We start from the raw sequence: 24,308 nt of genomic DNA on the forward strand, positions 1-24,308 counted from the left end.
TCTGCTCCCTGTCTGCTGGCTGTTGCTTCCCTGTCACTCAAGCAGCTGTCACCGTACTGCCACGTGATTGCAGGGGCGGCACTAAAGCCTTTTCTCAGAGGCTACGGCCTGTTGCTCACCGCAGCCCCGGGTAAAATTCATAAGGGCTCTCATTGTGTTACTGTTCTGTGTCGTGTTATTTTCGACTGAAGACGGTGCCATTTCCCTGTCCTTGTGTCCCCTCTGTTCTTCAGCCAGTGTCCCGAACGCCTAATGAGAGCCGTTTCCCAGACAGGGACGGGTCGGCCCCGCCGCGGGTCACAGGCAGGCCGCCGGCCCCCTTTAGAATTTGTTTCCATGGCGACGTGTGTGGCGCAACACATGTACTGTAAATGTGTGGTGGGGGTGGCGTCTCCGATCATCCAGGTGTAGCTCCTGACAGATACAGCAGCAGCTCTGCTGGGGGGTACACAAGTTGCTAGGAGACGGCCCCTTATTTGTAACCTCTCCATCCCTGTTCCTGTCCTTATCCCATCCCCATCCATTTCCCTGCCTTGATCCCTGTTTTGATGCCTTTCTTTGTGCTTCTCTCCTCCATATTAATCCTCGCCTTTATTGGCCTTTTCATTGCCCTATTTCTCATATCTTTATTTGCATACCACCCCCATTTTATTCTTCATTTATCCCCCATTTATCCACATCTCTGCTCCTCCTTTTACTCCCGCCCTCATTCCTGTCCCTTTCCCCATCTCGCCTTCCTCCCCTTCATGTATGGGATCAGTCTTGATCTAACGGCCCCTCGCCTGCTGAATTGCACGCTTTCATTTCTCCGATTCCCTGTTTTTTTATTTTCTTTGTGTCGCTATTTTCCATGAGTCATTGCCTCCTTCATTGTCGCTTTCATCTCCAAGGGTCCTGTTTGTAGTGGCTGCCCGGGACAGGGCCATTCCACAGTATTGATTCTCCTAAAACGTTCCTCAGCCTCAGCTTGTATCGAGCTCAATTTGCCACGGCGATAATGTTCACGCTAAAATTTCAATACGGGACAGTAGGCAGCTTGTTTGTCTGGGCGACTTCCAGCCTTGTTGAGCGATTACATTTATTTTTATTTAACTTCCTCCGTCTCAGCCTTTGTTTGCCCCTTTGTTGAGCCGAGTTCTCAGCCCCGTTTCCATTTCTTCATCCCGGTCGATGCTGATTTATGCGCGACCTGTATGCCGCCTCCCTGTTTCTCCCCTCGGCTTCATTCTGTGTATAATTCCTCGGCACGCTCACCTCATACCCGTGTCACACATTTCAAACCGCTGTCAGCACAAACCGCAAATAGAGGAGAAGAAAACGGGGGAGTGTGCTACCGGGAAAAAACACACAAAAAGACCATGAGAGACTGATGACTGCTGTTGCCTCGGCTGGAGCGTCTTCGCGTGTCCGTGTGCCTCCTCCTCATTCTCCAAGACGTGTTTTTCCAATTACTAAAAATTCCAGTTAGTCGATGTTGCCAAGCATCTTAGCTCCCCGAAAAGATTTGTTTTAAATTTGTCCTCATTAAAACATTAGTGGTCTATTTACATTTATTGTGCTAAAAGATATATATCCAAAATTGTCACTCCATCAAGTTTATGTAAAACTTGATTTGTATGTGTGAAAATGATGAGTGTAAAATAAGCTCCTGTTACTCTTGCATAAATTAAGTTTGTCTAAACATCAGTTTCAATACGTAACTTTTTGGTATGATGATGATTATTTTTATTATTATTATTATTATTATTCTCTTGCTTAGGGTGGCACTTTTGATGATTGCCTTTTGACTGTACCAGTTTGCTTGTTTGTCAAGCTGATGATCACTGGTCATTAACCTGGCTGACAGGTAGCTAATTAAGGACCTTTCTGGAATTTTCCCAGTCAGCCAGAAGGTTCTGCGTCCATGTGCTTCGGCTCAGCACTGGCTGCTGCAAACTGCCAACGTGCTGACCAGTCAGGTCGATAAGCGGCATCCTTGTGAGAATGATGTCGGTTCATTTTTCTTTCTCTATTATTTATGTGTTTGTTTATCAAATCTAAACAAATGCCTGGCCTTGGAGTGGAATGTTTAATGTGCTTTGAGGTATGAAGTCTTGAGAGGGAGACGGCATCAGAGTTTAATGACATTTTAATTGGCTCTGCCTGTTCCGCATTGTACGCCGGCATCCGTAAAAGCATCGAGAAACACCCTGTGCTTCACTGCATTATGAAGGTAAGCCCCTCGGTTAGGCCAATCACTGTTTACCAGCAAACGTTTACTTTACATCAGTCTCTTACTCCAGGCTCTCATCTCCTGTGCTTGTGCTTTCAAAAAAAATGTTTCTGACAAATGTTTCGTACCTCTGCCATCCAAATCAGCTATTTTTTCCCGCAGCGTTTGTCAGAAATACCTTCCCACTGCATACCAAATGTCTTGGTGGAAACTCATTTTAAGCGCCATGAAGTGAGTAGCTTCACAGTTGAGGGGGAATCTAAAGGTATCCCATAATAACATTTAAGTGGATGTTCACCTATTGGTATTCTAAAGGTGTCTGGAACATTGAGAAACTCCCTCATGGATATGTGTGTAAATGTTTAATAGATATTACCCCTATAAACTACACTGCCAGTCAAAACTTTTTGAACACTTGGAGTTTCCTGCATTTTATTACAGTTGAAGTACTATCGGTGTCACATAAAAAAGAAAAAGTGGCACAGAATGGCAATTAATTACAGAAAAAATATTCAACAAATGACAAACACCACTTATGTAGTTAAAAAGGAAACGGGCTAAATATTAGACTCATAAAAATGGCGGTCTTCTACTGTGATTATTGCTGAATAAACTCTATTAATTTTATTAATTAAGGATTGAAGGTTCTCTTCAGCACTGCTGGAGAAGTTTGCACAAATGATCAGCGCAGTTGGCTGTGTTACCTTGGCTGTGTTGGGGAAGTTACTCACGAAAGTAATTCATTAAAGACAGAGGTGGTGAGTTCAGGTCTAGTGCAAGGTTTTGTTTCAGTCAACCAGTTGAGTATGAAGAGTTACAGTCACAGAGTACTCAACTGGTTGGCTGAAACAAAACCTTGCACTGGACCTGAACTCACCACCTCTGTCTTTAACGAATTACTTTCGTGAGTAACTTCCTCAGTGCTGGTGACCTTGATCTTTATATCCAGTTATCAGAAAATCTTTCCAAAAGTTAAGCTAAAATATTGGGTGTTAAAAAACTCCAGACTGTGTATATTCTTACCTTTTGAAGTTCCACTAAGTCTACAAGCTGCTCATCCACTTTCAGTTCTTTGATAGTGGGTTAAATATCTGTATGTCTAGTCTCCAAATGCAGTGTAATTGAGTCTTTTTTTAAATTCTACCTCTGTGCTGTATTTGTGGAGTTTGCAGATTTGCAGGCTTCTTCCCACAATCCAAAAGCATGTAGTCATGCTACCTGGCACCTCAAAATTTCCCATAATTCGTGTGTGTGTGTGTGTGTGTGTGTGTGTTGTGTATATATATATATATATATATGCCCTGTGATGGCATCCCATCCATGGTGAACCCCTGCCTCATGTCCTTTTCTTGTCTGAGATAGGCTGAAGACTAGGCCTGCATAACATGCGATGTTAATATCGGCATCGCATGTCATGCACAATCAACTCTCAAATCAAACGGACTGCTACTGTCAGCTGGGTTAAGACCATCAGTTAGGTTACACTAAATCATATTTACTCAAAGAAACACAAGACTTGGTAAGCTTTGAAATTCGAACGATGTTCGTTTTCAAGATTACCTAGTTTGTTGAAAAAAATAGTCTGAAGTATATACCACTCCTGCTTTCGCGCGAGTTCTGCATGCGCTGTCTAACCCAATCAAAATCATTCTCCTCCTTGCTGTCAGACTCACTCATAGACGGCGTGGAATGTTTTTGAGAAATTTAACAAAATGAGTGAGGTGGAGGAGAAAAACGAACAAGTTCTGGGTCCTGTGTTACAAAATGATGGCCGGATTACTTGTCGAATTTAAGGTACCCCTGTATAAATAGACTCTGTCTTTGTTCAATTACATTTAGCCCAGACTGCCTTAAATCTGACAAGTTATCCAGCTCTGCGATACAGACCCCTGGTCATCAAATGACTTTTGTCTTTTGCTTTATGGAAATATTTCAGATCTCATGGAGACAACATTGAGCAAAAGTAAGTGGTTGGGAGACGCGGCTCTTTGCCTGTTGACACCAACTCATGGCAAGACTCCCAACTTATTTGACAGACTCTGGTGGTAGATGATAATTCTATTTGGCTGTAGTTAATTTTGGGTATTTTCTTGTTCGTTTTACAATTATTGCAATATTTATTGCGAACAATTAAATATCACAATGTGAATTTTCCCAATATTGTTCAGGTCCATTAAAGACCCTCTCCAGCCCTGACAGGGATGAGCAGTTTGAAGATCTGCCTGTCTCTCTGCATCCTGTAAGCACTTATCGACTAAATCATCTGGAAATAAGTTACCCTGGGAAGCTTAAGGCGTGGACACGTCCCACGCAGTATCCCCCAGGGACCCGAGGGAACCGCCCCCCCACGGATAGACATCTGCAAACTCTCCACGAGCACAACCGAAATAGGAATCAAACCCACACCCCTGGGGGTGTGAGGCTGCTGTGCGCCCCACTGAGGCAGCGCACCTCCCTCACCCCGCTGTTATTTATTATTAGTGCCGGATTGACATCTCTTTAGGGCGTCTCCTGCCTTGAGGGAAGCGGCTGGATGGACAGCTCCTTATCAGCCGGCTGTTTAATAAGGCCCTGGGTAATAAGGCCATTTCCCCAGTGTTAACTACCCGCTTTCTCACCATCGGCCCTAATTAACCAACCTGCGAGTCAACTGTGCCAGCTCAGTGTTTCTCAAACCGTTCTGGGACCCCAAGAGAGTCCACGTTGAGTGTAGGGAGAGAGCAAAAGCATGGACTGGCTGGAGGTGCCCGTGGACTGGACTGAGAAGCGCTGGCTAATTTGCTAACTGGTTGAATCTATATAAGCTAAACTATCTAAATACCCGTTCACGGAGGGTGGGAACCTTTGTGTGAATGGGCAAACACTATGTATATTGAATGTGTAAATATAATATGCATTCCCCCATAATAAGCTAAGCGAACGCATACAAGGCAGACAAGCGATTAAACTGGCCTGCACCATCTTTTTCATTCAGATGTGTTTTCTGAGGCTAGATGTGTTTTTAGCTTTCCAGGAGCGTGTCTTTCCCTCCCAGCAGCAAAGCGTACCTGACTAGTGGAGATGAAAGCTGGCTGACTGCCTGCAAGTCTTTCATGGGGGGAAAAATATTCCCCGACTGTTAAATCAGCATTTCTCAGTCGCCGACTTGCGTTCGCCATGCGGCACGGGAGCCTTTATCCCGGTTTCCTCGATTAGGCTGCTTTTTTTGATGTCTACTGGATATCGATTTGAACTTGGCATTTGCTAAAAAGGCGTCTGCTTGAATCTTGTGTAAAATGCATCCAAGATTAAGCTATGGAAATCTGTCATGATGCACATTTCCAGTGATGCTACAGTATTGTCTTCCCTTATTGGTTGTGTCCTGTTAAATGTGTGCACTGACAAGGTCCCAAGGGTAAGTAGGTGCGTCGGTGGGTGTAAATTCCGTAAGGTTTGCTACGCCCTGGGTGTTGTTTTTTGTGGGATTTATGGCTGTATAATCCTGACTGACTGGTCGTTGTCTGGGCTAATTCTGAGCAGATTTGGTCTTTCGGAGACCTTGATTAAGGTTGTTTTTTGTCATGTGACGTGTTCCTAAAGTAGAGGAGTTGCGTAATAGCATTATAGTGACGTGTGAGTCTTTCTGGACCAGGACTCACAAACATTGGGTCTGTGTAGGGTTTGCGCAAGAAAGGAAGTACGTCTTAGCAATATGCATGACGACAGTTTTTTTAACAAAGCCTGAAGCTGGAAACATTTTTATGTTAATTTTTTTCCGTTTTTTTTTTTTCGCTTGTCGACAGTCAGAAAGACCATAGTAGGGTTTTCTAAAGAGTCCATTTGGGTGATGTGACAGGTTATTATATAAAAACAAGTCTGACCACAAGGCTTGATTTTTTTAATATATATCACAGACATATTACTTTCTGTCTCAACTGTGTTATTAACAATAACGTCACGGAAGGAAACATGAAACCCGTTTTGGACGTCACAATCTTCTCTGAGGCGTGCAACTTCGCAGCAGCCGTCCTTATGAACATATTTGGCTCCATCAGCGTTTGAGGTGCTCCAAAATCCCTGATTTGATGAACGAAAACAGTTGACCTGCGTTCTTCATTTGTGGACATCTGGAGATGTTTCCTAAAATATTCTCAGCTTTTTTATTTATTTATTTTTTTTATTTTTATTTATTTACTCTTTACCATGCCATTGTTTGTGTATTTATGGTGTATCTGTGCAATTCGTTTTTTATTAAAAAAAAAAATTCGTTTAGTGTTTTTTTTTTTTTTTGGCTACATGCTTTTCTGTCCTGGAAGGTTTCTTTGATAAACAGAAAATCTCTAGATGGATGGGTTTTTTCACAGAATTCATCCGGGGAGGTCATGCGTGACATCAGTGGGGGGAAAAAAAAGATGCGGCAGTAGGAGAAGAGGCTGAGTGAGGATGTTTATATTCGGCTGTTGCATGATGTTGCAACATGATTATTAATACAAGGCGGAATGAGGTCCCGTAATGGAAAGGCAGCAAGGAGATGAGGCAACGTGAGCCTTGTAAAATATTGATGGCGCCCATCTTGCGTAAAGTCAGAGGAGCGTAAACAGGGCAGACGTCAGCCATAAATCGCCGATGGCCTCGGCGATCGAAACTGCAGCCGCCCAGAAAAAGCACAGCATTGCCAGGGCGGTGCATGGCCTCAGACGTCAGTGGCTGAAGGCAGAAGGAAGACCTGCGTGTCGGTGGAACAGATGGAGCGCCACGCGCGCGCATTCGCTGCCTGTTTTTGACATTTTGTTAACTGAGCCTGCATCCCGTGACCTGGCAGCAGTGGAACAGCTTGAAATTCTTGCCCCCCTGACAAAATGTCACCTTGGGCCCCCCTGTCCAATTTTACATATAATGTAACATATTCAAGGGCCCAAGGGCATAACTTTGGGTTGAGTTTTGGGAGGTTGAGGAATCCACATTTTTAAGGGGGTCCAGGGGGTTGTGTTGTCTGGTTTTGATTATTGGAGGGGGTTACAACCCCCTAACCCCCCCCAATCATTTACATCCATGCAGTAGTCCCTGTACAGTGCTGGACTCCCTGACTCTCTTGTGCTTTAATTCAGCAGCTGCTTTGCGTATTACTCCTGTCATATAATGCATGACTGCTTTACTGCTATTGTTAGATATTAGGGCAATAGGTATGTTTTTGTTTCCTCCCCCCTCCCCCCACTTCACCTCAGTTTCTCTCAGGACCACGGGGTCCAGATGCCTGTCAGGGGGCGGGGCCTAGCAGATATCACGTGACGGTGATGAGGAGGACTCTGCGCTGACCGGGGACGGGGTGCAGACCTAGAGGCGCTGGCTTTGGCGGGTTTGATGGAGCCTCACACCCACAGGAAGCTGGGCTGTCCTCCGACTGCAGCCACCAGCCCTGGATATGGGCGACTCTATTAAAGTGACAGGCTGTAATGACTTCCAAACGTTTTTGACAAAATGCGGCATTATGCCAGTCTTTCACATTCACATTCAGACATTCAATTCACTAACTTTCATTTCTGGGGATGAATGTGGGACTCAGGGAAGCTTCCAGAGCTCGTGGTTTAAACATAAATAGGAGTTTTAAATATTAAAATTTTATGCAATTGTTAAAAATATGGTCTTATTCCCATGTGTAGACACTTCCAGGCATCACACTATTAGCAGCATGGTTTTAACTCCATAAATCCTTCGTTTGTGGGGGTGAGATCAGGTTGTATTCAATATAGTGAGGCACAATCCCCCCCCACCCCCCCAATCAGAGCAGTGCTGCAGTCTGCTGAGAGGCAGTGGGATTATCTGTAGGTCAGTGTAAGATGCAGTATCAGTATCTCCTCACTTGTATTCTCGCCCTCATCTCCGTTCTCGTGCCCTGCGTCCCCGTGAGCCGAGCTGCATTCCTCTATCCAGCACATTGGCGTTTGATGATGTCGGGCCCCGTCTGCAGTTAGAAGCTCAGGTGTCCTGGCTAATAGTCGCACTTCCCGAAACCCTGATGCTGATGGGTGAAAGTAAGCGACAAGTAACAGCTCCATGTAAATACGGTAGCAATTTTTGAGAATGAATGTTACAAAGTGTTTCACAGGTAATGAATCGAAGACAATCAAGCATTAAGAGATGGCTCGTGTGTACAAGAAGACGCTGTTTAAATGAGTCCACGCTGCTGACTGATGTAACGTCCATGGGCAGGATGTTCTACAGCCTTGGAGAAATATCACCTGAAGCTCTGTCTGCCCTGGGATTAAGCCTGGAGCTGGAGAAGACTGAACTGAAGACCTGAGGGTCCCGTTTGCCGAGTTGGGGATCAAAGGTCACAGATAGAAGTCAGCTCCTGGATAAGAGCCTAATAAATAAATAAAAGAATCTTAAAATCTATCCTAGATTTTACTGGCTGCCAGTGCAGAGGTGCCACAGCAGCAGAAATATGTGCTCTGGAGCTGCTTAATAGTCTACAGGCTGCATTTTGGACCAACTGAAATCTCCTCACTACTGAGGTGTGACTCGCCTGAGGCGTGACGTGGCCCGGAGCATTTATCTGGACGTCATCTGCATCTCCTGGACACAAATATACGCCTGGGTCATCTCAATTGACTTCATATATCTGTAGATTGGCCGTATTGATAGAGTGATGATATGATGCACACTATAATTAACATTGTTCCACAGAGATTAGGCTGCTTCTGTAGTCCTGCCGCGTTCAGCTCATCTCAATGACATCGTTTTTTTCTTTCCCTCTGTATGTATGAGTCTATGATAGTTGCATACAGGCAGGTTAAGGAACAACAGAGCACTTATTATAACTGCTGCCTCACGCCTCTGGCACCCGGGTTCGAGTCTCTGTCCTGGCTCCATGTGGCTGGAGTGTCGTCATGGGGTTTCCTCCCACAGCCCAAACCCATGCCATGGTGTGTATGTGTGCCCTGCAGCTGGCTGGCACCACATTTTGGGTTATTCTTTGTCTTGCACCCGTAACTTTCAGGATAGAATCCGGATCCCCACGACCCTGAAGAGGACAAGCGGGTTTTGTATTGTACGCAGTTGTTCCCTATGGTGTGGGTCTGATGGTCGAGTCAAAAAAAATAATAATTTCAATCATCTTACCCCTCCTTCGTGTATGTGCATCCCAAGAATGGCTCTGGGCTCAATCTGACACTGTCGTGGCTAAGTGGTTATGATGGATGGATGGAAAATCGAAATCGGCTCTGAAATTTGTATGAGTACCACGGAGGGTTTCGCTGAATGAAAATACGCATCAGTAACGCTGTGCTGGTCACGCACGTTCCTCCTCGCGCACTAACCGATCTTGCAGGCGGCTGGGATGTTTTACTTAATCCTGGACTGGAACCACGGGGAGCAGATGGCCATGTGGTCCCTGGACCGGGAATCGGGAGAACATTTAACCACTGCTATAAATCACCAGGCCCGTCGCTGTGATTAAATCCCTTAACCTGAACGGCCACGTTGGCATATGTGAGATGAAAAATCCCAGAATGCAGCTGGGTAGCGTCTGTCAGCTTCTTGCCGACTGATGGGCCAGGCGGACACACAAACGGTGTGTAGAGCTGATAGTTTTTAGGATTTACGATGACACGTTCATTTCTCAAACGAGAGCATGTATTTATTGACCTGGTTTTATCTCGTTTCTTCAAATCTGAGCAACTAGATGCATGATTGGCTTCACAAAACGGGAGACTGCAATGTGCTTCTCAAGATCAGGTGTTCAATCAAAATTATCGTTAATATCAAACATTTTAAAGAGGTCTTAGCAGTCAGACATGATGTAAATACACATCGATAATGTACTCGTTCAAAATACTATTTTTAATCATTTTTTAAATCTAGTTTCACATATATTTGCCCATAACTGACCACTAAACACAGACTATGTGACTATGCTGCCCTGTTTAGCTCTCTGCACATGTAGGTAACGCTCTCAGGGGCTTGCTGTCAGTTTCACACGGGGCCTGATGCTCTTGCGGTCCGACCAGATCTGGGTGATGGTATACGCCGGAAGGTGGTAGCCCGTGTCCTTTCCATGTTCCTATTCGCAGCTGGGCCACAGAAAGGGAGTCTTCGGCACCGTCTTCAGAAGGATGGGTGCCACTCCAGAAAGGTTGGTATGGGTCTGGTCGCCGTGGTGACAGAGTGGTGCTGTGACATCACAATGCTAGCGCGTTAAAATGGGTGTCATTCATTCCAGAAATCAGGGTGCTGGACCTCGCTATTGGATGTATTATTTGGAATTTATCTGTCTGCGATCCAGCACAACCTCCCATCCCCTTTCAAAGCTGTTTAATGTCACACAACTGCAACCAACATTAAAGGGTTGGGGGGGGGGGGGGGCTGGTCTGTCAGGTAAATGCTGTCTCCCTCATTCCACTTTCCACTCCGTAAAAATACAACCCCCTTAAAGCAAGGGTGGCCAATCTTATCCACAAAGGGGCGGTGTGTATGCAGGCTATTGGGACAACCTTTAGGTCAGCTGTTCAAACCCAGGTGTGAGGAACCTTCAGCCAATCGGGCCTCTAATTAGTGACCTAATTAGGGAGTTGCAATGAAAACCCGCACAAACACCGGCCCTTTGCGGATAAGACTGGACACCCCTGCCTTACAGCATCCGTAGGAAGAGCGCTCGAGGAGCCCTGTCAGCACTCGGCGTCCGTGTAAATGGTTCGACACCCAGCTGTTCGTGTCACTTTTTCACCCCTACAGACTGAATTCACAGAATTCAAAGTAGCTTGCCTCTTGTCCATTGCTCTTGGAATATCCTTCAGACTGACGAAACTAGCAAAACAACAAATTTATATATAGTTTTTTAAAAAAAACGTCTTTTCAGTCCACCGAATAATTTCTGCCAGCTCTTCCGAAGGCCTTGATTGTACCATGATGGGAATAAAGACAGTCATCAGACACCCACGCAGTCGTCTTCAGAGCATTCACCATAATCATTAGAGGCCCCCCGCCCCCCCCCAGGGAGAGGGCTATGTGGCGTACCAAGCAATCGGTCCCAAAAATTGGCTCCCCACCCAGCAAAGTGCAGCCCCAAATGCCCCCGCCACGACCACAGCAACGATGGCCTTCAGTACGGCCCCAGAGGGCCTGGAGAAGCGAGCGGGCCCCAAGGTAGCCAGCAGGGCGGCGCTGACCGTGAGGGTGAAGAGAATTGAGGCGGCCGTGTTGATGGCCACAATCTGACCGAACTTGGCGAAAGGCACGATGACACAGAAGAAGAGGGGCACCGTGGAGATCACCGTGGTGATCGCACTGGAGACGATCGCCACGCCGACATGGTCCACGGCGAGCATGGTGTGGTGCTGCCGCAGTTCAGTGGTGCCCTGAGAATGTATCAGAGAGAGAGAGAGACAGACAGACAGACAGAGAGAGAGACAGGCAGAGAGAGAGAATGAAATCCCCTCATTTGTTAGTCTGTTATTCTGGATTCCTAATTTTCCATTAATGAATGGAACAGCATTAGAATAACAATGGGGGTCTTCTGGCAGCGCCTACAGTCCTGATCCAAATGGATCAGGATCAGGGGTGAGTTTCCTTAAAGCATCACAGCGCTGTGCTTTGGAGAAACTGATTGAAAAATGGTGGTTGCTGGCTGGCCTAGACAGGGATAGGACAGGCAGGGGAAGGCGGGGAATAGGGCCGCGTACCATGTGGTGATTGGCTGCCTGGGAGCCAGTCTCTCCGGCCAGCAGGAAGCCCTCGACCAGGTGTAGGCAGTAGTCGACAGAGGAGCCCACCAGGATGGAGAGGGAGATGGCCTCCACTGCCCCCATCTCCCAGCCAAGCCAGTACATGACCGCCACCACCAGGCAGATGACACCTGCAGACAACCGAGGATATTAGCCGCTTGGTATGTGCCTCCGTAAGCGGGTGTATCACCGAACGTGCAGAAATGGTTGGCAACATTGTAAAATGCACCTCATTTAGGCAACATACTGACTAATACATAGCTATACAGGTAAATATGCACCTATGTGTTTAGTCTGGTGTAGAGTAACACACAAACACATCCAGGGCGCTTCTTACCCAGAATAGTGAGGAGGATGGGCAGGAGGAGGAAAGGGTGAGAAGTAAACACCGACACAGTGCCTATGCAGATGGCCAGGGACAGCAGCAGACTGTAGAGGGCGCTCTCCACACCTGAACACAGTGCATGAAAAATGCTGAAGGCAGGACAGACCTCAGGCTTGCATGAAAATGCAGACGGCAGTGGTTATGTAAATGTCTTTGTGATTAGCGGAGGCGATCGATACTCGTAACGCCCGACGGGCCGTCGAAAGCTCAGCGGCTTGCAGGAGCAAGGCGAGCGAATCGCAGGTTTCCTGCAAGGAGAGGCACCGCCGTGTTTCAGTCCCAGGTCCTTGTCCCCTAAACCCGCCCTTTGTCGATCACTTATTGTATTAAAAGCCAAATCGTTTTTTGGGCAATAGTTTTTGGCACTCGGGGGAAAACGGCACTGGAGTGTGTTTGATGTCCAGGTACAGCTTTAAGAGACTGAGCAGAATTTTAACAAGGTTGCAGACTTCATTAATCATGTTGGCACTAATAACACTGTGGTGGCAGGGGAGAGGGGGGGGTCTCTCAAATGGTGAAGCTAAGTGCATTTTAAATACTTAAACGGAAACGCTAGGGGCTCTTGGGTGATTTCATATAGTAAGACAGTCATCCCCAGCCTAGATCGGCCCTTACGGCCCTGTCATTAGCTGTCGATTCCTTTGTGATGGAACATAATCAACGCTGTCTTATCTGGGCAGAGGAGAGGCCTGTATTAGCCTGCTCACTCCACTGGCCGCTACTCTGGCTCTTCCCAGGGAGGCGGGAATGTCAGCAGCTAACGGAAGGAGGCGTGAGATCCGAGTGACACGCCAGGCACGTAAAGTAGCTGATTAACCCTGATTTCAGCGGATGGGGCTGTACGGAGTGCCTTTCTAAATATAAAACTCTCCACTTGCCCAGAATCTCCATGAAGATCTGCTTCCAGTGTTCACAGGTCTGGAATCCATGGCGCAAGGCGGAGGATGCAGGGAGGGAGCTGAACTGCTCCTGCAAGAAGGACTCCCACTGCAGGAAATCCGAATGCGTCTGGAAGGAGGACTTCCCCTTGTAGGTGGTCTGGGAAGGCAACAGAAGCCGGTCCAGCGGCTTTCTCTCTTAGCCTTACGCAGCGAGACTCAGAGTAACAAATCCTGTCAAATCAGGTGAGCTGTAGCTATGTCTGTCGGACAATTTTCAGTACTCAAATGAATAATTCTTCCTAAGACTTCCTAAAAACTAAACCATTAATTTTGTTATCCGATACGGTGAGTCAATCCCTGGCAACTTAAGGCACAAGGTCACAGAACACTTCGGATTTGATGACATGCACTCATGCACTGCAGACAATTTGGACATGCCAGTCACCCTGAATGTATGTTTTTGTATTTCAGGAGGAAACTGGACTATTTGAAGAGGTTCCACACAGTGAGGGTAGGATCTGCACCCTCCACACACAAGAGTGGGATTTAAACCCTCAACCTGTGTGCCTGTAATCAGCAGGTCACCGGTACGAACCCAGCCTCAGCACGTCTGTGGGTCCTTGAGCGAGGCCCTTAACCCCCCAGCTCCCTGGCCCTTAACCCCCCAGCTCCCTGGCCCTTAACCCCCCAGCTCCCTTGGTGCTGCTAGGGGTGGCTGCCCTTCACAGACAACTTACTCTACAAAAAGCAAGTTGAGGGAGGCGTAAAGACAATTTCCCCATGGGGATCAATAATTATCAATCAATTATTATTATTATTATTATTATTGTTAGTGTTATTATTATTATTAACCCTGAAGGCATGATTGCATATAACCATATTTATAAACAAAGTATTTCTAATGCGAAGTATGACTTTTTAAAATTTACTTTCACCTGTATTTGAAAATTGAGAATTAAATCAATTGTAGCTTGACAGCTTGACAAAAGGAATCCATGGGCACAGGCTTTGATCTTTGCTTGTGTAATCTGCTGTTACGCTTTAAGATGTCTCCAAAACAGCCGAAAGGATGATGATAATTCTCATAATGACCTTTTTTTTAATTGAGCGGAAAAAGCAGTGAGAAATCAGTAAGGCTTATCTGCTCGCTAAAGTGTATCCTCAGTGTTTTGTTGCAGTGCTTTTCATGCCTCGTATCGACAGAAAATCTCATCCACGGTGTGCCCTGTGCCCGCAGATGCCAGGGGGATGCTATATGTGTGACCAAAGCAGATCATCTAAGGACACGCTCTGGGGAAGCGCTTACCGATTCAAAGGCCATGGAGAGCCAGCGCACGGTGCCCCCCTGCATGCCCACGGCCCCATGGGAGAGTTGCCCAGGCAACAGGTTGGGTTGAGGCAGACCTTGGCAGTTTGGATGAAGCAGGGGGAGGAGAGAAGAAAGGCTGTTTCCTGAAAAGCAGACCAGCGCTGGCTGTCAGAGTAACAACAACAATAACGATGATGGCAACAAACAGAACAATGATAATAACAACAGCAATATAATTATTATTCTTGTTGTCGTTGTTGTCGTCATTGTTGTTGTTAGTGCCGCCGCGAGGGATATAGAGCCCCATGAAAGTATATCATACTGAACCCCCAACCCCGATCAATCCAATTATGTTTTTTTAGGACTCCTGTCACTCAAGGGCCCTTGAAATTGTCCTAACTCCCCCCCCCCCCCCCACCCACAGCGTCCCTGGTTGCTCCTGCTGTCGTTGCTTTTTATCCAAAGCTTCTCAAATAGCTTTCCTCCACACTCTTTCCTCAGCTGGACGCCTCGGCACATTAATACTGATGTTTGGCACCTCAGTCATGAATAGAACAGCAGGACTCTTCCTGTAGCTGAACCACCTGCTGCGGCTCTGGGGGAGGGGTGGGGTGGGGGGGGATACCTGAGGGTAGGCACTGGGCTCCTCCAGGCTTGACTAGGCGCACATTGGCACTGATATCCTTGCAGAGCTGGCACAGGTGCCCGATCTCTTTGAAGAGGTCAAAGTCGGGGTCGTAGACCACACTACCCTGCGGGGAGAGGGCTGTCATTAAAAAGGTATCGGGTATAAATGTAGGTGACCCTGGTCTGCTGGTGTGTGTGTCCCCCCTCACCATGTCCCCAATGACGTGGTTGTCGGCTCGCTGGGTGCGGTTCACTCCCAGAATTCCAAAGACCACGAACACCATGGCACCGGTGTCTACCAGAGGGCGCACTGCCGGTCGCCCACATCCACCCCCTCCGCAGGGGTTGAAACCTGAGGTTTTTGAAGCGCTGATTGGCTTGGGGTCTGGAGCTGGGACAAGATGAAAGCCCTCAGGAATATACCGACTCTGATTAATCAACGAATTAACATACTGTTTATTCTGCAGCTTTATTTATTTGTTTGGCATTCATAAGCATAACTCAGCACAGGCAGATCACGGCTGTTAAGGGTAATCTGATGCTACGTATGATAAAAGATCAAACGCATGCATATGCAAAGCCTAAGTAGTCACTAAACAGGACACCGCACGGTCACCGGAGCCATTGAAGCTTCCCTGTGTAGACAGAGCGAGTGGCATACCTGCAGCCAGGGGGGTGTAGAAGGAGCCCTTGGTGGGTCCGTCAGGCCCAGCACTGATCACGCAGCCGGGGGGGGTCACACACACCCTGCTGGGGTAAGGGCTGCGTCTGAGCTGGGCAAAATACAGCTTTCTAGGGGGAGAGAGAGAGAGAAACAGAGGGACAAAGAGAGAGTAAGAAGAGAGTAAGAGGCATTTGGTTAATGTGCCCCGCAGCTAAAACGTGTCACTTTTAATATTCTAATTTATTACTTCATTTAACAGACGCCCTCATCAGAATGCCCCAGATCTCTGAGATGACCTGCGGACGCCCCGCTGGGGGTCACCTCCATCCACGCACCTCATTTGTGTCACTTAATTACTCGACAGACACTTTAATCTGATGCGACTTGGCCGCCTGGCTGAACCTGGATGCTTCGCTGGGGGGGGCTTGCGGTTCTGAGGTGTGCCCTCAGGCTCTCTCCTTCATAAGCCCGCTACTGGCGGTCAGCTGCTTTACGAGCTATGACAGCCGCTGCCGGGGGCTTGTAGTGTCACAGAATACCCCCCTTCTGCCCTGGGGGTAATTTGTGGGATAGACCTCCCAGGTCCGTAACTACAGCATTGCTGTTTTAAGTCCAAAATGATCCTGTAGCAATGTGACTATAAGGAGATTCAGCAGCGCACTGGGCGGTTAAAAGCGGAGCCAAGAGCGTCTGCCCCCACCTGCTGTGCATCTGCTCAGCCGAGGCCACGTAGAAGCTGAACTCAGGCGCCCAGCCACGGCCGGCGTCGCAGGACTGCGATGTGATCATCCAGCGGGGGCGGCCTGCGTGGGCCAGGCACACCGTCATGCGCGTGCTGAAATTGCTGTGGGGGCCACTGAAGGCCTGAGCAGGGGAAGATTGAGATTGAAAGGAACACGTTAGCTTAGCTTTTAAGATGCGATGTGGTCAAGGTCCGGTGAAGGACTGGCAAAGCGGCCGGCAGAGGAAACCCAGCATTTACCGTTAGAATTCACTGAAAACGCAGCAGGTGGGAAAACAGTTGTGCACTAAGAGAGTTACGAGTCTGAGGTGAGGCAGCCTGGCTTCATTAGAGCCCTCTGTTCTCCTTCCTGCCACCCCGGGAACAGCCTACCGGCCTGCGGTCGGCTCACCTGAAAGGAGGGCACCTCCCCCTGTCCGGAGGTGAGCGGTTTCCAGGGTGATGGCACGCTGGAATTCAGGGAGAAGCGGTACAGCGTGACAGTGGTATCCGCCTCCAGCTTCGACACATATATGGTGAACAGCTTGTCTGTAGCAGGGAATGGGAGACACACCCCATAGCACACTAACTACTGAATGCCTGTTAGTGTGGCTGAATCAATATAACGCAATGCCCAGCAGGGGGCATCGTGGTTAAGGAACTACACTTGTGAATGAAGATTAAATGAGACTAAATTAACCTTTCAGCAAAATATCTGTTTAAATAAAACTTCAAAAGAAAAAATGATAATAATGAAAAGAGATTTTTAAGCTACGCCGTGAGAGAACATATGATGTAACGGTTTATCCGAAGCTGGAGGTGCAAAGAGGCGTCCATCCCAACCTGTCTGGTGGATGGCGGTACTGTGTTTGTCCGTAATGTGTCCCGCCGCAGTGCCCGGGTTCCAGAGGTGCCCATCGCGGTCTGAGCTGGGCGCAGTGTGGCACGCAGTGCGGGCCGCACTGCGCAGGGAGTGTGGCTTCTCCATGAAGAGGCCTGTGTGAGGGTTTGACATGTCACCGACACAGGGCCAGGTGAGGGCACGTGCAGGTCTGAGATGTTCAGGCATGACCTAACTGAACTGTGCCGCGTGGGGGGAGACCGGGGGGGCCGGAGGAGCCTTACCCGAGCAGGTGTGGCAGGAAATGCCCTGGGCGCTCAGGTTGCTACGCAACCCCAGCAGCGTCTGCAGGTTGGTGTCGGGGCGGAAGAGCAGGGGGGCGTGACTGGCGGGCTTCAGCAGGCAGCAGAACCCAGCGGTCACCACCAGAACCAGGACGTATAGAGCTGGAAGATGGCACAACATAACTGAGTACCAAACAGCGGTCACAGTCATGTCTTCGGTTTATGGACCCAAGGGACAACAGTTACAAATCTCCTTATCAAAGCAGATCTTTTTCTACTATACTGTTACCCTACAACAGTGTTTTCCAATCCAGGCCTCAAGGACTATACTGGGAGCTGGGAGGGAGCAAACGAGGACTGTCTGGGGATCCTCGAGGACTGGGTTGGCAGATAAGCAGATAAGAGGACGAAGGGAAGGATAAGGCGCTGTTACTGACCTATAATGACCCTGCGGTTCTCCACTACAGGCTTGGCCACCCAGCGCTGCAGTGCCCCCTGCAGGCCAGAGCACACCATGCCTGCTCCGCCATGTTTAGGGTTGGGAGAAAATGTCATCTGAAGTGACACCAGGGGGACATCAGACTCTGGATCAAAGAACCCTGTACGTCACACGGGGGGGGGGGGGGGGGGGGGGGGGCGGTAGTCACTAAAATATGAAGGTTTTCTTTTTTGCAGTCCTTTTGTAAGCATTTTGCTTGGCAACAGCACTTCTAAATGTCAAAGGTAATCGACAGTCAAATGTGTTACTTATATGTTTTAAGTGCCTCCCTACACTAAAAGAAAATTTTATCACAGGGCCTTCAATCTCAGATGGCCGCTCTCACCCGAATCCATGTCTACTGACAGGAGGGCAACGTCGTCATCCTGGTCTGACAAGGGGGTGTAGCCCGTCGGTTGCCCATGGGGAGGGCAACACCTGCACAGGAAATGAGGAAACATCAGGAGATGCCGGCGTGGGGTGGTTGCTGTCTCAGCCAGGGCAGGTGGGGGGGAGGGGGTGCATACCGCGGCAAGCAGGCTCCCTCTCGGCACTCCAGGCAGCGGCTCCATACGCCGAGAGCAGCAGGCATCATCAGGCAGACCCACAGCCAGCAGCAGCTGACGATCAGCGCCATGAACAGGCCGAAATCCTGCACTGCCGGGATCTGAAGGCGAGCGCACACACACACACACACACACACACACACACACACACACACACACACACACACACACATACACACACACACACACACACACACACACACACACACACACACACACACGGGAAACACTTCAGTGGGGGACCCGGCTCCTTGCACAGAAAGCCATCATCACAGTGGGCCCTTGTGCTGCTGAGTGTCCCATCTCCACGGCGCCGAAACGGCGGGTGAAAATTGAGGCAAATCAAAACAGCCAGGGGGGTCACGCTCAATATCATATCACCCTGATGCGACATAATTCATTTCCCATTGAGGGAAAAACCACCAAAATAAATGTAATAAATGAGATTCTAATGTGCAGTCTCATCACAACGGCATGTTTGTTCCTTCGCCCCGTGTTACCCCCCCCAGTCCCTGCCCCCCGTACCTGGGAGAAGGCGTTAGCGGCGTAGGCAGCGGCGGTCGTGAAGGAGGTGAGGAAGGTGGCGCGCCCAGCCGTTTTGAGCGTATAGACCATGCGTTGTTGGGGCTGCGTCATGCGGAAGGCCTGCCGGAAGGTTCCGATGAAGACGAAGACGTCATCTACTCCTGAAGACCAGGGCGTCCGGGGGAGACAGGGACAGCAGGATGCGGGGGCAAGGGCACAGGATTATGCTCTTTTATGCTGTGTCCTGGCTCATTCCCAAAGGGCCGTTAACGTGCTTAATTAAGTTAGCCGAAAGCCATGTGGGCGGATCCTCCAAGGGCCACTGGAGACGGACTGGCACTCACCGATGCCAACGATGACAAATGCCGCAACACCATTGAGGATACCCAGGTAGCGGACACCAAATGCCACATGGTACAGGAAGAGGGCCAGGAGGCAGCTGAGGCCGATGCTGGCCAGGCCAAAAAGCGTCAAGAACGCTGCAGGGAGACAGGGGGGGCGTGTGGCCAGAAGGGGGAGCCCCACGTTACCACCTCCACGAAAAAAGTCTGACAGCCCGTACAGATGCTTCTGGGTGGATCGACTATGTTAATAGATCTCGACATGGAAATGCATCAAAATATTCCAAGGATAAAACCACAGTGAATCTTTTTCAACGAATGAACCTGCCGAGACAGGTGCAGCATATTTCACAGTAGTTAATGGACTGTTGAGTGGCTGGGAAGCAGCAGCTGGGGGCTGGCGTACCTCGGATGGTGGATGGATGGTGGCGGCGGAGCTGTGGAAAGGTGTACCTGAGAAGGAGGTCAGGATGTAAACCAGAGCGGCGATGCAGACCCCGCTAACCAGCGCCAACAGCATGTCATTGTGGAAGGTACGCCTGACCTCGTCGTCAAACAGCTCCGTACCCCCGTATAGCACCTTTACCTGGCTGAGAGAGATCGGGGGGGAGGGGGGGGTTCTCAGTCACACTCCCTTTAATAATCGCAGCAATGATCGTACAATAAGCTTCCCAGCTGTGCTCATATACCAGCAAAAGTGCCAGTTTTAATTGCACATCTCTAAAAATACCAGCCCGACAAGCCAGCAGCATGCAAAGCAAATCCTCGCCATCCTCCCATCAACGTTTCCAAAATGGCAGCCACGAGCCAAGCGGAGCCAGGGGCTGGGGGCCAACCTGGTGGACTGACGGGCGAGGATGTCGGCGTACTGCACCACAAAACTGCGGAAGCGTCGCTTCTGCTCGTCCAGCCGGTCCTGCAGGGAGAAGAAAGAGGGCAAAGGGGCGCCGAAGTGGATCTCACTGCGGAGCAGGCTGCTGCGCAGGCGGCTGGGCGTCAGGCTCTCATCCACGTACCAGTAGAACTGTGGGTGGGTGATGGCCAAGCTCAGGGCACCTGTAGGAATGGCAGGCGGAGCTACCGCTGTGACCACACTTCAAGAGGGATGATAGCCAACACCAATCCCAACATTTACCCCAACTATACTTCTAGCACTCATCACTGGACTCACTCCAACCTGATTCCCAAAATGAATCCCAGCACTCATCCCAGTACTCATCCCAGTACTCATCCCAGTACTCAACCTGTGACTCACTCTAACATTCTCATCCAAACTATGCTCTCAACATTCTTCCCAAAATTCTAAATAATACTTATCCCAACACTCTTCCTAGCAGCATTCATCCAACCGTACTCCCAGAATTCTTTCCAAAATGTACCACAATCCTCATGCTAACCCTGCTCCCAGAAGTCACCCCGAGACTCTTCTAAAACTTCCACCCCGTACTCATCCCAATACATTTTGCATTTCACGTTTTTATTCAGCAGACACCTTTGTCCAAAGTGACATACAAGTGAGACAGACACAGCCAGCATCTTGAGACACTGCTCCCATTCCTGCACCGTATTCCATCAGCATAACAGAAGCTTGTCTCCTATCATGATTTTGGCTCCTTAAAAGATGCATTTATCTACAGCACCCAGCATGTATTTAAGTTGCTATTCTCACCTATTTTCACTACTGGGTGTATTTCCTGGAGCCCTTCAGGGCAAAGACTTTTCTCAAGGGTAGTCAAGCTTCTTGACACTGTCACCACCTGCTTCCCCAGAATAAATTTTAAATCCAACTCATACACATACACAGACACACACACACGCATGCACAAAGAAGGAAATATAACTGCAGACAAGGACACCCTCACTCACGCTCGTTACTCACCGCTGATATTGGCCAGGTCTGGTCCCATGCCATCATAGTAAATCTTGCCCCCTCGTTCGCTGGGGAAAAGGTAGGAGAGGAGGGAGCTGGGGGGCGAGCAGTAGGAGGGACCCAGGGGGAGGTCCCTCAGGATCTCCAGGGGCCTCCAACAGAATTGCCGAAAATGGGGGGTGCTGCACAACCAGGCGCTCCCACCTGGTGGATGGTGCGCAGACGCTCGGGGGTGAAGATGTTGGCATCGTCCTCGCCTTGGGCCAGGAACACCAGTTCCATCTTCCACATGGCTTGACTCTGCAGGTAGTAGAAAGATCCCCCAGCAAAACGAGGCACCCCTGAGCAAAGACTTTCCCCGTCCCGCATCATCCTCTGGGTCCCCAGATTTCAGTTCTTCTTCCTGCTGCGGCACTTCCCCCCGCTATGCCCTTTTCCATCGAGTGTTTTTCATGACTCTTCACCTCAGTGGCCTCTTCCCTCGAGCCTCCGTTCCCGTCGTGTTCCATGCCAATCCCTCCGCCATCAGCTTGCTTTTTGTAGCCTTTAAGGGGCCCTTTGCTATTTTGCCCCACCCAGCCGCTTCAGCAGCAAGTCCCTGAGGGCCCGGGGGTGTCGACGTTGTCCACATCGCGCCTGTGTCTGTCCCAGGACCCCAGCTGGCTCTTTAGGGCGATTGTGAGGGCATCAAATCGCTGTGCTGACGAGTGGCTCCGTACCTCGAAGGCGCTGTAGGAAAGGTCGATGTCCAGTGGGGGGCAGTGCAGGAACATGTAGGCGCAAAGGGCACAGGGCAACAACACTCCAGCCCCAAGGATCAGGATACACATCCAGACCTGAGTATACACCCAGCCCATAGCTCTCCATATTCCCCCAAAGCCCACTGTCCTCAACATGATCGCACCTAACGGGTGTATCCTCGAAATCTTCCTCTTCCTCCTCCACCTCCTCTCTGACACCCGGGTCAGCCAAGAGTAACAAGGGCTCATCCTCTGTCTCCATCGCCGCCCCTGTGGCACAGAGAGGAACACTCACGCAGGGGGCACAGCACTGAATCACCACCTGTCTGCTCTGCACCTTCGCGGCCGGCAGCGGTAAGTCAACATCGCGGCAGAATGTGAATCATGAAAATAACGCTCGTTAAAGGGTGACGAATCACTGTCGCGAGCACACAAGGACGAGGGGGTACATTAGGCTTGCCTTGAGGCAGCTTTATTTGTGATTGGGTGGGGGGGGGGGGTAGACCAGAGGGATTTGCAGTTAGGCTGATCTGTTTCTCCACGGCTGCCCCCCCCGTAAGACTCCCATTTAGAATGCGCTGCACAGCGTACCAGAGAGTGCGTACGAGCTGCTATCTAATTGCTCTCGCTCACACTCTCGCTGAGTGCTCCACGGGAGATCTCTGTAAGCTCCCGCCCGGTGCATCGTGAGCGCATTTAAACTCTGTGAAATGCGCTCAGATAAGATTGGCTCGCCCGTCGGTGTCAGAGGTGCAAAGCTCTGCAGTCATGACAAGATTCTACAGAACTAACAGACCGCTGGTATCCTGCTTGAAACGCGGAAACGCATGCGAGCTTTGGCTGACTTCCTGTGACATGCTAAACTGCCTGGGAAGATTGGACCTAGGTGGGGAACCCCCCCCCCCCCCCACACACACACACACACACACACACACCCTTCTGCAGTAATTTTGGGGGGTCCGGTTTCCCTCTCCACTGTGTCAGAAGTGTGGAAAGAAACTGCATGGCTTTCAGGTCCCCTGGGATAGTCTGCCAGCCAAGAGCCACCACTGCCTCTGGCCCCTCAGAGGGCAAACTCATTACTCAACTGGAGGTGTTCGGGAGGTGGGCTAGGCGAGGGTGGGGGAGGGGGTGTGGATGGCGATGGGCCCCCCCCCCCCCCGCCCATGCACATCCCATCTCTCTGGGCTGTAGATATACACAGTGAAGCACCTTTTGCTTTTCCCTGCGATAAATGGATAAGAGGATGTTCTCCGTCTTTGACGAGGGGGGGCGTTTGGCGGTGCGGACTGCGGGAGCCGAGGCCTGCGGTCCATCTGCACACCATTCATCACTCTGAGCTGAGCTGGTGCCATTCTTACCCGGCCTGCACAATACATCCCATCCAAACAGCCATTTGCACACCCGCGGGCACACAGTCATAACGCGCTCTGAAAATGTACCACCGGGACGAAAGCCCACAATCCACGGCGCCGCGCTGATAGGTGCGAGGGTCCCGTGCTGGCAAAGGCACGGCCTCCCTGGCACCGTAATTACTCAGGAAGCACAGCCGGGATGGGGGGGGCATGTTTACAGGCTAAGGAAGCGAGGCTCCCACAATCTCTCACATCCTGTTCTGCTTCTCACCTTTGGAGGGGGAGAGTCTATCAGAGTCTGTGCAGATGAACGGTGAGGAAATGCAAGGGCCTGTTTAATGCTCCTCACGGCCAAACCCCGTGCGCTGCGATTCGTGGCTGCGAGGGGGCCTTTACATGGGGGTGGGGGGGGGGGTTCCCCACATTCTGTGCCCATCTGCACAGGAGATTTGAGAGCTCTCTCATCCCTGGCGGGGGGCATCGTCCAGGAGCCTTTATTGGCTTCTATAAATGTCCAGCCATTCGACAGCGATGGAGACACCCGTTTCATTAAGGCGAGCCAAAGAGAGACATACAGAATTTATAACGGTCAGGCTCCCCTGTTAGCGCTTCTGTTGGGCCTTTATCATAATTTTATATATATATATATATATATATATATATATATATATATATATATATATATATATATTACACGTGCGTGTGTGTTTTTTCCATCTCAGAGCCCTGGCAGCAGCTGAGATCTGTAGCGTTTGCATTTAATCAGATGCAGTCAGATGTGAAACGGCAGATGGATGTTTGCCATTAT

The 24,308-nt window shown here is 49.5% G+C and overlaps 1 protein-coding gene across 1 annotated transcript; it reads right to left on the reverse strand.

Annotated features, from left to right (window-relative positions):
- Positions 1 to 9,832: 9,832 nt before the first annotated feature.
- disp3 (dispatched RND transporter family member 3) lies at positions 9,833 to 22,149 on the reverse strand. The gene is given in 22 exon segments (XM_048981517.1): positions 9,833 to 11,547; positions 11,872 to 12,044; positions 12,251 to 12,364; positions 13,177 to 13,336; positions 14,486 to 14,631; positions 15,114 to 15,240; positions 15,325 to 15,506; positions 15,777 to 15,907; positions 16,480 to 16,643; positions 16,913 to 17,049; positions 17,344 to 17,496; positions 17,626 to 17,787; positions 18,063 to 18,224; positions 18,450 to 18,541; positions 18,631 to 18,770; positions 19,195 to 19,355; positions 19,539 to 19,673; positions 19,989 to 20,125; positions 20,372 to 20,591; positions 21,415 to 21,583; positions 21,585 to 21,605; positions 21,607 to 22,149. Coding segments are annotated over 22 exon segments (3,411 nt in total). The 5' UTR covers positions 21,778 to 22,149; the 3' UTR covers positions 9,833 to 11,193.
- Positions 22,150 to 24,308: the final 2,159 nt, after the last annotated feature.

Source organism: Brienomyrus brachyistius, chromosome 2 (assembly GCF_023856365.1).
Source record: "Brienomyrus brachyistius isolate T26 chromosome 2, BBRACH_0.4, whole genome shotgun sequence".
In the NCBI taxonomy this organism is placed as follows: domain Eukaryota; kingdom Metazoa; phylum Chordata; class Actinopteri; order Osteoglossiformes; family Mormyridae; genus Brienomyrus; species Brienomyrus brachyistius.